This window comes from Felis catus, chromosome C1 (genome assembly GCF_018350175.1).
Source record: "Felis catus isolate Fca126 chromosome C1, F.catus_Fca126_mat1.0, whole genome shotgun sequence".
NCBI lineage: Eukaryota > Metazoa > Chordata > Mammalia > Carnivora > Felidae > Felis > Felis catus.
Window position 1 is genome coordinate 19,481,815 of NC_058375.1, and position 13,347 is coordinate 19,495,161.

General features: G+C 54.3%; 1 protein-coding gene across 5 annotated transcripts; it reads right to left on the reverse strand.

The window, feature by feature from the left end:
* Nucleotides 1-1,115: 1,115 nt before the first annotated feature.
* SLC30A2 (solute carrier family 30 member 2) lies at nt 1,116-10,577 on the reverse strand. Of its 5 annotated transcripts, none has more exons than XM_019836433.3 (9): nt 9,006-10,577; nt 8,129-8,349; nt 7,197-7,343; nt 6,332-6,485; nt 5,426-5,582; nt 4,586-4,691; nt 4,306-4,354; nt 3,318-3,452; nt 1,116-2,831 (listed from the first exon to the last, which is right to left on the reverse strand). In XM_019836433.3, exons 1-9 carry the CDS (start codon nt 9,542-9,544, stop codon nt 2,807-2,809), a joined length of 1,533 nt encoding a protein of 510 aa, XP_019691992.2. In that variant the 5' UTR covers nt 9,545-10,577; the 3' UTR covers nt 1,116-2,806. The 5 variants fall into 5 exon arrangements, with proteins under 5 accessions (XP_019691992.2, XP_019691990.2, XP_019691991.2 ...); XM_019836431.3 differs by having other exon boundaries at nt 1,116-2,836; nt 9,006-10,567; XM_019836432.3 differs by lacking the exon at nt 4,306-4,354 and having other exon boundaries at nt 9,006-10,572.
* Between the last annotated feature and the right edge of the window lie 2,770 nt (nt 10,578-13,347).

A 13,347-nucleotide genomic window follows, 5' to 3' on the forward strand; every position in this document is an offset into this window, starting at 1 on the left:
CTCAGGCCTGGCCGTGGCTCTGCACTACCAGCCATGACCACTAGAGGTCAGCGCCACACCGCGCTCCCTCTGGGAAAGGGCCCGGAGTTTTATCGCCCCTTGGGTCAGGGGACGTTGAGAGTTGGTGCATGCAGTGCAGCCCAGGATCTGAAAACTGGGGGGGGGGGGGGGGGGGGGTGTTGAATTTGAAAAAAGAGACCCACTCCTTTGGCCCACACACTCAGGACTGAGAAGGAGCCATTTCTAGGTGGGCTGGGCTGGGTGGGAGATGGGATTATCCCGAGCACCCTGGCCGTGACAGTGGAGTGGGGGAAGGGACCCTGGTTTCTCCAGGGTTCATCCACCTGGAACTGGACTTATCACTTCCGAAATAAAGCGCGTGTCCTTGCCCCCTCATGCTCGGGCTATAAATACCCCTCCAGCAGCTGCGCGGGGGAGGGGGACTCAGGGCTCGCCTGGGACTGGGGCGACTGTAGAGAGGTGGGGGTGGTGGGTCCAGCCCAGGTCCAGGGTGTCAGGTGTTTTCCTGCTCTGATGGCCTCACAGCTTTGGAAACTCTCGTGATCAGCTCACCCTGGCCAGCGAGAACATGCTGTCCAAGGCTTCCCACCCCCATTCTCCAGTTTGACCTCTGGCCCTTCGATGATTCAGGTCCTCCCTGGAACCAGTCACAGCTGGGGTGCAAAGAGGGCTCTCCCTTGGGAGGCATGGGGCTGCCAGAGTATTGGGGGGGAGGGGGGGTGCTGGGAGTTGAGGAGGGAAGGCATTCTGGCCCAGGGTCAAGAACAGTTGAAGGTGGGTGAGGGAGCACACAGCTGTGGCCCAGGCAGCCTTCCCAGGGCAGGGAGGGCTCTGAGTGCCAGGCCCAGCCAAGGGAAAGAGGCATCTTTCCCCTCCCCACTCACAGCTACAGCACCCAGACACTAAACTGGCTTGGCACAGCCTTACCCACGGAGGGCGCTGCCAGGCCCAAGGGCTCACACTGTACCAACATGCAGCCCAGAACAGGCTTTCAGCTCCTGCTGTAAAGGGAGGCCTGGGTGACTGAGGTAGAAACCCCAGACCTGCTTTACACTGGCCATGGGCCTTCAGGCAAGTGACTCCACCTCTCTGGCTTTGGTTTTCCCATCTGTACAAGTGTATTACCACAAATACCCTCTCTTGAGAGGGCTGTAAGGATTTGACACCCAGTAGAGGTCAAGATCCAGGTTCCTGGGGCCTGCAGTGGCTGCAGGGGAGAGGGGGCTTGCTTCTCCAGAGATTGGAGTAGAATAGAACACAGCCATCCGCAGTACCCCCCCCCCCCACCACACTTCCGAGCGACATGACTTCCCACAGATTTTGAGGGGCTGAAGAACCTACTGACCTAGATCACAGGTAAGCCCGGATGGCCATACTTGAAAGGCACAAAGAGGTTATTTCACAGAGGGGAAGAAAGAGGTTCACGGGGGAAGGCGGGTGACCAACCCCTCCTCTTCCAGTCCTGAATCCGGGCAGAGTCAAGATCAAGTCAGTGCTGCCCCTGGGAAGCCCACCTGGCTCCCCGGCGAGTCAGCCTCATGCTGCACCTTTCCAGCCTGATGATCAAAGTAACCGCTCTTCAAGGAACACCACGGGCTTAAAAGGCTTTGGCTCCAGTCCTGGCAACAACCTTGTGATGTAGGTTCATTTGTAGTCTCTTATTCTCGGATGAGACCCAAGGGCACTGGCTTGTAAAACCCAGGGCCACCATATGACTGGGTGTTCTGCCTTCCCTGGGAGACTGGGCACAGGTCTCCCCTCTTCGTCTCGGAAACACAAGCTGCCCCTGACTCGGGGGTCTGCATACACCTCAGGAAGCCACCATCTCCCATCCGTTGTCGTCCATGCTCAAGTTCTGAGCAGGGTAGGCTGGGCCAGCTTCAGAGCTGGCCCAGGGGCTGTGGGGCTGTTAGGGCAGCACCCAAGCTGAAGCCCCTGCTGCCCCCCCCCCCCACCAGTGGCAAAGGCATCATTGTGTTGGCACACGTGCCCGAGCTGGAGGAATAAGGAAAGAAGAAAGCAGCCAGGTCCCTACCTGGTCAGAAGCCTCCTCCCTCCAGGAAAGAGACACATTTGGCTCACAGCTGAAGTGACGAAGGCACAGACAGGCCTCGGGTTCCCCCCGGTTTCCCCTTCTTAGGGGGGACATGTGTAAGCGTGCGGGGTGCTCTCAACTCCCAACCCCCAAGGTCTCCTTAAACCATATTGTTATAGGCAGAGGGACAGACTGTCCCGGGGCTTCTGCGTAGATCCATAAGGCAAAGGCCAGACAGACTGAAGGGGGGAATAAGACAGTGGGCAAGGGGACATTGAGGCCAGTCTCCCCTCTGTCACTCCTCGCTGTGCCTCACCACCTTTCCTGAGGCTGGTGGTAGGAAAGCTTTAGCTGAGGATTAGGCCCAAACCCAGCCCTGCCAGGCACCAATCCAGAAGCTGGAAGGGCTGGGTCATAGTAGCTTTACACTTGCCGTCTTCATCCTTAAACTGTCTGTAGTCAGATGGGGGAGGCAGGAAACAGTTCCTCCACACTGAACACAGGGCAGAGGTCAGGAGAGGGACCTGCTTTATAACACAGCCAGGATAGGCAGCGTTCTGGCTGGGCCTGGGGAACACTCCGCCCCACCACCTGCAGGTCCTGGCCACGGCTCCGTTGGCACCTGGCCAGGCAGTCAGTCCGAGGGGCCTTGGCACGCCTGACAGTCCTTCATGTCCTCAGAGTAGTCTTCAATCTGGATGGTCATAGTGTGGAAGTGGAACTTTCCCTGCAGGCAGGTGCTGGCTGCCTTCAGCACGACCTGGGCGTCTGCATTCTGAGCTGGGGGCCAAGAGGACACCCCAGGGGAGGGACCAGAGAACATTTACTCACTCTTGGGCCCTTAGGAGCAATCGGGAGGCTATCACATTCCCTACCCCCAGCAGCAGAGGATACAGACATCAAGAAACCCCCAGAGGCCACTCCGGCATCAGGCAACCTCCCGGTCCCCATACCTGGCACAATCCTGCAAGAGCAGGGAAAACACTGGCTTTATTTAAGGCTAAGAGTCTTTTCTCCGCCACCTGTTAGCTGTAAAAGCCCGGACAAGTGACTTGACCACCCCACCCCAGCCCCAGCCCCAGCCCCCTCATCTGTAAATGGGGTTGTGATGATCAAATGAAATCATGTCTATAAAGTACTCAGCATGGGGCCAGGTTCAAGGCACACCAGCAAACATCTGAGGTCGTTGGCTGCTTCGGGGATGGCCCCAGACCTCTGGCAGCCTCTCGCTCCCCCTGCCCTGAGTATCCTGACCACTCACCGATGGCGATGTGGACAGACAGCACGGGCTGGGACACGGTCAGTGCCCAAATATGCAGGCTGTGCAAGGCTTCCACCCCTTCCACGGACAGCAGCAGATCCCGTACAGCTGTGAAGTCCACACCCTTGGGGGTCCCTGAGGGTGGCAGGGACAGGGGCTGAAGGAAACTGCTCCCCCACCCCCACCCCCACCCCCAGTGCTGTTTTCTGCTGTTCACATGTTGTCTCCTCAGAGACAACCGCTTTGGCCAGCAGATCTGATGTTGCCCCGCCTCCCAAATGATCTCCATCATATCATCCTTTGGTATTTTCTCTTCACACTTGACTCTGTCTGCAATTATCTTGTTCATTTCCTGCCTGTGCCCCCTCTAAAATGGAAACTCCATGAGAGCAGGACAGTCTGTTTTATTTACCACCATGTCCTCAGTGCCTGGAACAGTGCCTGGCCCATAACAGGTGCCCAGTGAAAACTGTTTTTGGAATGGAAGGAAGAAAGACAGAAGGCAAACTGGGGACCCCTACACCCACATGAAGCATCAGCATTATCACTCGTATCTGGGTCAGTCACATTCTTGGGGAAAATGCTCTGACATGTAGCCAGATAATTCCTGCTGACTCCAAACCAGCATCCAACTTCAGACTGACCCTGGCCACACTGAGCCCCATGACCCAAGACCCTGGGGCACAAGAAAGCTGGTGAATGTGGAAACTCGGGGCAGACCATCGGTCAGCGCTAAGGAAGCCCTTAGAGCCCAGCCATTCGCTCCCGAGGCAGAGGCCTCAGAAAGGAAGGCACTAAGCTGGAGTGGATTTGGTAGGCTTGTCCAACACCCACCACTTTTTTTTCTCAGCCTCAGTCAGTGTGCCTCCGCTGCAATGGAAGCAGAATCCTCGCCCCTTTCTCTGCCGTGGGGAAGGTCAATGACTGAGGAGGTGCCTGAGGGAAGGCTGTGGAGCACCAAGTGCTACAGACACCACTTAGAAGTTACCTGATTAGGCAGGGAGGACACATCCCAGCAGGGAGGGGACACCGTGGGGCTAGAGGGAAGGAAAGCACAGTCTGGTCCCAGGGACATTTCTAGGAACAGCCACACCTGAGGGCTCAGCTCGATGCCAAGACTGGCCTGGGGCCCCAGGAGGTGTTCCAGCCTGTGCCAGGCTCCAGACCCTGGCTCCCTGCCAATGTGCTGGGACTCCCCTGCCCTCTCCCCCCAAACCTGTTAGAGCTGGAGAGCCAAGAACAAAAGGGGAGCCCCACGCCCAGGTTACCTTCCATCAGCACCAGGATCACATCTCTCAGGATGGTCAAGGTCGTCCCCAAGACCAGGATGGAGAAGAGGAAGGTGCAGATGGGGTCTACATACTTGTACTCTGGCTACAGAAAAAGGGGAAGGCGGAGCTTGGGCTCATCACTCAACACCTCAGCCTCCCTCTGCCTTCCCATCCAGTGCTGAGTCAGGGAGAGGGGTGCTCTCTGCGTGGTGGGCACAAGCCTCACCCTGGCTCTGCCTCCCAGTTCTCCACCTTTTATCCTGTGTCCAGAAGAAGGGACAGGACTGATCACAGCTCAGGATAAGGCACGGTCCCTTCCCACACTTCCTTACCCAAGGGACTGAGATGTGGACAGAACTAAAAGGAATCTTGATGCCAATGGCCCAACATCTCATTTTATAGATGGAAAAATTGAAGATCAGTTAGAGCAAAGGACTACATCACCCGGCTAGCAAAGGGTGGAGCCAGGCTTCAACCCCAATGCCTGGCTCTTTCCACTACATCACTCGGCCGCTATGTGGTGGACAATGCCCAGGCATTGGCAGCACGCAGGCCTGGGTTTGAATCTGGCTCCACAATTTCCCAGCTGTGTGACACCATCCAAGTCACTGAACCTTTCCGAGCTGCTGAAAACACCACCACCTGCTCTTCGGGATTGTTGTGAAGATCACTGACACTTGGAAGGCATTTGGGTGAATGTTCCTTCCCTCTCCCCACACAGCTGGGAGGGAGCTGGAACCTGGAAAGGGCCACGTGTAGACAGGAGCCCCCGGATAACTTACACTCCCCTGCCCACCCCAACCCCCCGGCCCACCTCCCTCTGTCCCCAGCTCTGACCTTGAAGTATAAAATATAGGCTGCCACCAAGATGCCTAAGCTCTGCAGAAAATCTCCAACCACATGGATAAAGGCAGCTCGGACACTGGGGTTCTCCTGTTGCTGGCTGGTGTCGTGGCTGTGCCCGTGGCCAGACTGGTGAAGAGTCAGCCCCATTCTACAGAAGCAGAGACAAAGCCGAGGGGCTCGCTGACCTAGCAGGTAGAGGCCACCCATAGGGCTGGCCTTCCTGTGGGACAAAAATCCTCACCCCCAGACTGCTTGCTCCTTTTGCCTTGTGAGGAGCCCAACCCACTTGCCTTGGTCCAGAGCACCACAGGAGAATGGGCTCAGCTCCAGTGCCAGGCTGGATCTGGGCACAAAGATGCCAAATCTTGGAACAGGAGGACACCATGGAGGTCATCTAGTTCCCCCCATCCATGTCACAGATGGGGGAGTTGAGGCCCAGAGAGGGAAGCGGCTTGCCCAAGACCACTGAGCAAGGGAGAGAAAGCCCAAACAAGACCCCCGTGCTCCACGCACCCTGCTTCTCACCGAGACCAACTTCAGGCACACCAGCTTTGAAAAAGGACTTGGACCCCTAAGGGCCCTTAGGAAAATGTCCTCCTATAAGAACTAGACTCACCTTCCCCATTTCAGACATGAAGGTTCCCAGTTTATTCACTCACACGTATGGGGGGAGGGGTTAGTGGTGGAGTTGATGCAGCCCCAGACTCAGAGCCCTCAGTGGCCTCAGCCTTGGCCTAAGGCAGGACTAAGGTGTCCCAGCTGCCAGAGCTCAGACCACCTGAGAAGTTCTGGTCCTGTGGCCCATCCGTGGCCTCCTTCCACTGAGAGCAGGCATGCAGATGTGTGTGTGAAAAGCACGGGGACGGAAGACTCATAGGGAACCGAGGTCACACTCACATGATATTCACAGCCACAGCACAACCTGATGTGATCAGCATGGTGCCCCCCTCGACCTCATAGTCCCCAGAGATCAGTCGCTCCACTGCCAGGAACACCAGCACTCCAGTCACGACCCAGATGGATAGTACAGACAGCAGGGCTCCCAGGATCTCTGAGAAAGAACCCAAACCCCACCACCAATCTTAGCATGGGGCCCTAAGACTGAGGAGGCCTCCCCATCCCTCCATGATCCACCAGCCCCCTCCCTACAAAGTCAGGGCCTGGGTCCACCGGGACTCCGCTAAAGGTATGGCCGGCATGGTTGTACCTTACCTCACCACTCATACATCAGAGGATGTCAGAGCTAGAAGGACCTTAAGAAGTCATCTGGGTCAACCCCTTTTGTTTTTCATGTAAAGAAACTGACTGCAATAGGTACCCATTGCTCAGCTGACAAACTGAGGCTTCGGAGGAGAGACTGGGCCATCTCCCACCAAGAGGAGAATGACAGTGCAGCCCAGAGATGAACTAAAGGGGGTTTAAAGCCTCTGTCTTCCAGAAGGCTTTGAGGACCTTTCCCTCCCCCGAGAGTTGACCCATGGAATTATGTGCAGCTTTAAGGCCATGGTCATTTGTTCTTGAAGTTTGACCATTTCATTTCTTAGGAAGGTGAGCTCTCCTTCCCTGCAGACTAGAAGTTCCAAGAGGACAGGGAACCAGGGCTCCCCCATTGGACCGGGAGCTACCAAAGGATAGAAGCCGAGACTGATACGCCCAACCCAAGTCACCTTCCTGGCCTCGCTCAGGGACCCACCCTACTGCAGCCACCAAAGAACCCACGTCTTGACCGGCTTCCTCTTGCAACCCCGACCAGGGTCCTCACCAGCTCGCTGCCAGCCGAAGTTCATGGTCTTGGTGGCCGGTCGGGAGGACATCCAGAGAGAAAAGAGGCTGACGAGCATGCTGGCAAAGTCAGTGAGCAAGTGGGCTGCGTCGGTCATGACTGCCAAGCTATGTGCTAGATACCCACCTGCAAGGGCAGGACCAGGGACATGGGGGGGGGTCCTTATCAGCTCCCCCATGAAGTCACCTTCCCAGACTGTGTGTGCAGCAGGGAAACCATGGACTCTGGAAAAAGACCGTGGATTTGGGACCTCTCCACCCGTTAGCTGTTGAACCATAGGCAAGGGACTTTCTCTGAGCTTCAACTTCTATCTGTGAAATGGGACGGACACGATCTACTTAGAGGGGGACTGTGAAAATCAAGTTCAAATATGCCCTGGAAAGCATAGTAGGCACTCGGTAAATGCTCTTTCCTTCTAGGCATTCAGGCCATCCCTTGCACACAAGTTGTGCATGATCTTGGGCAAATTACTCAACCCTAATGTGCCTCAGTTTCATCATCTGTAAAATAAGAATATTAACACCCACGCGACAGTACAAAGTTGTGAGGACTGGGTGAGATAACGTGTATATAAAAGACTCAGCATTATGAACATTCAATAAATGGGGCTATTCGGTTTGGTTTTTTTTTTTTTTTTTTTTAATTAAGTAGGCCCCACAGCCACCATGAGGCTTGAACTTGAGACCCTGAGACTCCAGCCAGGGCTACCCTGGGGCCCTCCAGCTGCCGCTCTGGCTGCTCCAGCCCATCTGTGCTGGCTGCTGTGCCTTTGCATGTTCTACCAACGGAGCCAGCCAGCGCCCTGGGGCTATTAGTATTAATATTACTAGGAACATCCAGGAGAAGAGCTTTTCGGATCATCCAGACTATCCATGCTCCCAATTTCATTTAATTAGCACAAAAGTCCTTACCAATGACTTCCCCAATCATGAACACCAGGCAGATGGCAGAGGCCACATAAAGCCGTCGCCGGGCCTGCTCCTTCTTGGAGTCAAAGTGACTGCCAGGACCCTTCTGGGCATGACAGTAATGGTTGCTCTCAGCGGCTAGCTCAATAGCCTGCAAGTCCAGGCCAGGTGCGGGCAGAGGGATCCAGCCGGCCCCCTCCTGCCACAGAGATCCAGTGTAAGACCTGGCCAGGGAAGAAAAGAGAGGGGAGACTCAGCTCTGAGATGGGGGCAAGGAGGGCTGACTCCAGTCCTTGGCGTTCCCATGTGTCCAATTAAAAGAATAGTTATGGACACTCCAAGCTCGACAGTCTCTGAGGAGTAACCAGAAACTCGTGTTTGGAGTGGGGTGCTGGGGAAATGACCAGTCCAGGAGCCTTGGGGTCTTGGTCCACGGTGTTCCCTCCTCCCCCACCTCTCTCAGCGCCTGGAGGCCGCAAAGACCTTGGGAACTGGCCAAGGGGCGGGGCCAGTGCAATCAAGCACGGAGAAGGAAGGCAGTTCAGGCTCTGGAGAAGGGCAGACCCTCCTCTTGCGCACTTGGGGACACAGGGCCTCCCAGGGCGGGGCTGCCCGGGGGCAAAGTGTCGGGCCAGGGGCGGGGCTCCAGGCTTGCCACCGCACACTAGCGGGCGAGGGGTCAGGATCTGTGCTCAGCCGTGAGGGAAGGATGATCTCGTGCCCACGCTCGGTTTTCCCTTCCCTCGCTTCCCCCAACCTCCCGTCCCTTCTGTGTGGTCCCGTTTCAAGCCTCCCGCAAAACCATCCACTGGAAACTGCAAACCAGGAGATGCGTCCGATGCCGCTCAAATCCCCGCTCCTCCCCAGGCTCTCGCCTTACCGGGCTCCGGGCCTGGCGTCCATCAGATGCTGCCTCTCCGTGGGCTCCATGCGGCCCCGCGCGCCCTGCGCTGGGCCCGGGAAGCCGCGCGCGGCCTCGGGGCCCAGGGCGCCCTGGAAGTTGCGCGCGGGACGCTGCGCAGCGCGCACCCACCTGCCGGGAGGGCCCCGCGCGCCGCTCCCGGGGCGCCTGCGTCCGCGCCTCTCGGCCGCCCGCTGCTTGGCGCGGCAGCTCCCTCCCGGGCCGCCCTGGGGCCGTCCGGCTGCAGCTCCGGCCGCTCCAGCCCGTCCGCGCCCGCCGCTGCGCCCCGCGCCCGCCCGCTTTATCCGGCCCCGGCCACCCCGTGTGAAGCGGCCCGCGGCGCGTCGTGTGCAAAAGCCCGCGGGGAAGGGGGAGGGGTGACCGGCTGCAAAGAGTGCCCCGGCCCTGCCCCAGAGCACCCCGTCCCCGGCGCCCCTGGGGCCCGAGGAGCCGACAGGGCCTGACTTAGGACTGGGCGACGGCTGCGCGCACTCTTCCCCGCGCGCAGCTGGCCGCATCCCGCCGAGAAGTTCTCGGACCTCGGTTCGTGGAAATCTGCTTTGGGTCCCCTGAGAGCCAGAACGTGGCTCCTGAGGCTTGGTGTGTCTTCCCCTCGGACTGAAGACTCCTGCGGTCGGCTGCGTTCTTCCGCTCAGACTAGGGGTCTCCTGGGGGCGGGATATGCCTGCCCTGGGGCTGGGACAGGAGCCCTTCTTAGGACTGGCTGTGACTGACTGATCGGCCCATCCTAGCCACCGAAGCAGCGCCAGTTCCTGCCCTCCCGCGCGCCCCGATTAGAATCTGGAGTGGCTTTATCCCCACCCCTACGTAGAGCACTGTGGCCCTTCAGCAGCGGTCACCATGTGCGCCGAGTGGACACCACCACCATCCTCCCTTCCCTGCACTGCAACAGTTCACAGGAGCGCCAGGAAAGGTGCCATGCTAATGTCCCGCCTGAGAAGCCGGCCTGTTGGCTTGGTGCCTCACCCACTTTAAGCTTGGTCCTCTCACAGCGGTTCCTGGGGGGTAGGGACCTTATGGCCTGGCCTTATGGCTGGACTCTGATAGGGGCCCATTATATAGAAAGAACTTTGGACTGGTGACCTCCCTGGCCAGTCACTCCATCATCCCCAGTGTCTTCAGTCTAGAGGACCATAGCTTGGCTACGTCCCTTCTCAGAGACAAGAGTCTAGGGTGCAAACCTCCTGCCCATACCACTGGGAACAAAGAGGGGTTCCTTCAGTCTCTCCTCGACAAGAGTAATATTATTTGGGGGCTAGGTGAAGGGAGTGAGGGTGGCAGGACCATGCCTGCCTAGATCAGGTCCCCGCTGAGTGCCTTTCTACCTTCTCTGGACTCTGAGTGAGAAAAACCTTTACCTTAACTTCCTAGCTTTCCTGGTATAGTCCAAGAACCAGCAGGCCCAGCATTACCTGGAAAAGGTGTTAAAATGCAGGTTCAAATCAACTCAATCTGAATCTTATAACTTATTTGTTGGCAAAATGTTTATGCTTAAAAAGCATATTTTTAGGGGCACCTGGGTGGCGCAGTTGGTTAAATGTCAACTTCCGCTCAGCTCAAGATCTCGTGGTTGGTGGGTTTGAGCCCCATGTGAGGCTCTGTGCTGACAGCTCAGAGCCTGGAGCCTGCTTTGGATTCTGTGTGTCTCTCTCTCTGCCCCTCCCCTGCTCATGCTCGCTCTCTCTCTCTCAAAAGGAAATAAATAAACTTTAAAAAAAATTTAAAAACACACATTTTTAAACATCCCTCTTGTTCCCTTCAGTGCAGAGCACATTGTAAATTTTCAATAAATGCAGATTTACAAATTGGACCCAGATGAATATATTCATTTTATTTTTAAAAATATGCCATATTTCTTTTATTTTTTCTTTTTTCCATTTTGTTTTTGAGAGAGTGTACACAGGGCAGAGGGAGGGGGGAGAGAGAGAGAGAGAGAGAGAGAGAGAGAGAGAATCTTAAGCAGGCTCCGTGTTCAGTGCTCAGAGCAAAGCCCAACTTAAGGCTTGATCCCAGGATTCTGGGATCATGACCTGAGCCGAAATCAAGAGTCAGAAGCCCAACCAACTGAGCTATCCAGGCTTCCCTGCCAGATTTCCTTTCAATTAAAACTTTCCAAGGGGCACCTGAGTGGCTCAGTTGGTTAAGGATCTGACTTCTGCTCAGGTCATGATCTCACGGTTCGTAGGTTCGAGCCTCATGTTGGGCTCTGTGCTGATAGCTCAGAGCCTGGAGCCTGCTTCGGATTCTATGTCTCATTCTCTCTCTGCCCCTCCCCCACTTGTGCTCTGTCTCTCAAAAATAAATAAACGTAAAAAAAATTTTTTTTAATTAAAACTTCCCAAGATGCATTTTAATTGATTTGCAGAAGTTTGACCAGTCAAGACTTTGATATACTGCAGAAGCACTAGGCCCATTTGTATTATATACCTGGCTCCAGAAATCGCCAAGAAGGCCTATGTGAATGACATAGCAGTTCTCATACCTCAACCTGAGGAATGTTGTTTCAAAAATGTAGACTCCAGGGGTGCCTGGGTGGCTCAGTCGGTTAAGTGGCCGACTTTGGCTCAGGTCATGATCTCGCAGTTCGTGAGTTCGAGCCCCTCGTCGGGCTCTGTGCCGACAGCTCAGAGCCTGGAGCCTGTTTCAGATTCTGTGTCTCCCTCTCTCTGACCCTCCCCCGTTCATGCCCTGTCTCTCTCTGTCTCAAAAATAAATAAACGTTAAAAAAAATTTTTTTTTTAATTAAAAATAAGTAAATAAATAAATAAATGTAGACTCCAGGGGTGCCTGGGTGGCTCAGTCAGTTAAATGTCTAACTTGGTCCCAGCTTAGGTCTCGATCTCAGGGTCATGAGTTCAAGCCCCACGTTGGGCTCCACCCTAGGCGTGGAGCCTACTTCATTTAAAAAAATGATATATACACGGGGCGCCTGGGTGGCTCAGTCGGTTAAGCGCCTGACTTTGGCTCAGGTCATGATCTCACGGTTAGTGGGTTCAAGCCCCTCATCAGGCTCTGTGCTGACAACTCAAAGCCTGGAGCCTGCTTAGGATTCTGTGTCTCCCTCTCTCTCTCTGCCCCTCCCCCACTTGCACTGTCTCTCCCTCTCTCTCAAAAATAAATAAACATTAAAAAAATTAAAAAAATTATATATATATATATATATATATATATATATATGGCTCCATGTTGGACTCTGTGCTGATGGCACAGACCTTGGTTGAAGTTCTCTCTCTCCCTCTCTCTCTGCCCCTCCCAGTGCTCACGCTCACTCAAGCCCACTCGAGTATGCTTGCACACTCTCTCTCTGTCTCAAAATAAACAAATAAACTTAACATATATATATATATATATATATATATATATGTTCCCACATTCCACAGCGAGTCTGACTGTAGGTCTGGGGAGGAATCTGAGAATCTATATGTTTAAAACCTCAGTGTTTGATGCTGTTGTGAAATTATTGTTCATTTTTTATGGTGTAGTCATTTGATTTTTTAAAGAACCTTTATCTAAACTATTGAAGGATAAAATGATACAATATCTGGGATTTGCCCCCAAATAACACCAGTGTAGGGAGTGGGTAATGATAGAGAAGAAACAAATGTCAATAACTGTTGAAACTGACTGATGGGTAGGTGATACTATTCCCTCTACTTTTCCATGTTTGAAATTTTCCAGATTTAGAGGTTTAGGGAAAAATAAACCTCTTCTGGTGGTTCTAATGCAGCAGCCTATAGAACCGTGTTGAAGATTCATTGGAATAACCCCTCAAAAGACTGTTTCCTCTCTTACAGCCTGATCTTAAAGGAATCTTTTGATCAAGAACCCTTCTTACCACCCTTAAGTGTTCTGGTTTGGAAGGATAAGTAGAGCACTTTGTGTGGCAAGGTAGAGATCTTCTCATTTGCAATCAAGAGATACCTCCCTAGAATTTAAACTTTAACTGACTACTAGCCTTGACTGCCTTCTCTCCTCTCTCTGATAAATGATGAGATAGTGGACTGATATGCCTGTTTCTCACGTTATCAGTAACCTGGAGAAGAAACCTGGGGGCAGAATATGGACAGGTTGTAATACGGATTCTTGTGATTTCAAAATGATGAAAACCTCTCTCTTTCTGGTTTCACATTCCTTTGGTCTTTTATAGGACGACACTTTAGGACTATAAAGAAAAGCAAGTGTGTGACTATCAAAAAGACAGGAGAGAGGCACCTGGATGACTCAGTCGATTGAGCAACTGACTTCAGCTCAGGTCATGATCTCGCCATTCCTGAGTTCGAGCCCCGTGTATGGCTGTGTG

What these genes read in the sequence shown, in the direction of transcription:
- SLC30A2 (XM_011284520.4), bottom strand. Translation starts at nt 9,544, where the DNA reads ATGCGGCCAGCTGCGCGCGGGGAAGAGTGCGCGCAGCCGTCGCCCAGT. An exon ending in CCTATATTTTATACTTCAAG is followed by an intron (nt 4,692 to 5,425) that starts GTCAGAGCTGGG and finishes CTTTTTCTGTAG; the next exon opens with CCAGAGTACAAGTATGTAGA. An exon ending in GATCCTGGTGCTGATGGAAG is followed by an intron (nt 3,453 to 4,585) that starts GTAACCTGGGCG and finishes TGCCACCCTCAG; the next exon opens with GGACCCCCAAGGGTGTGGAC.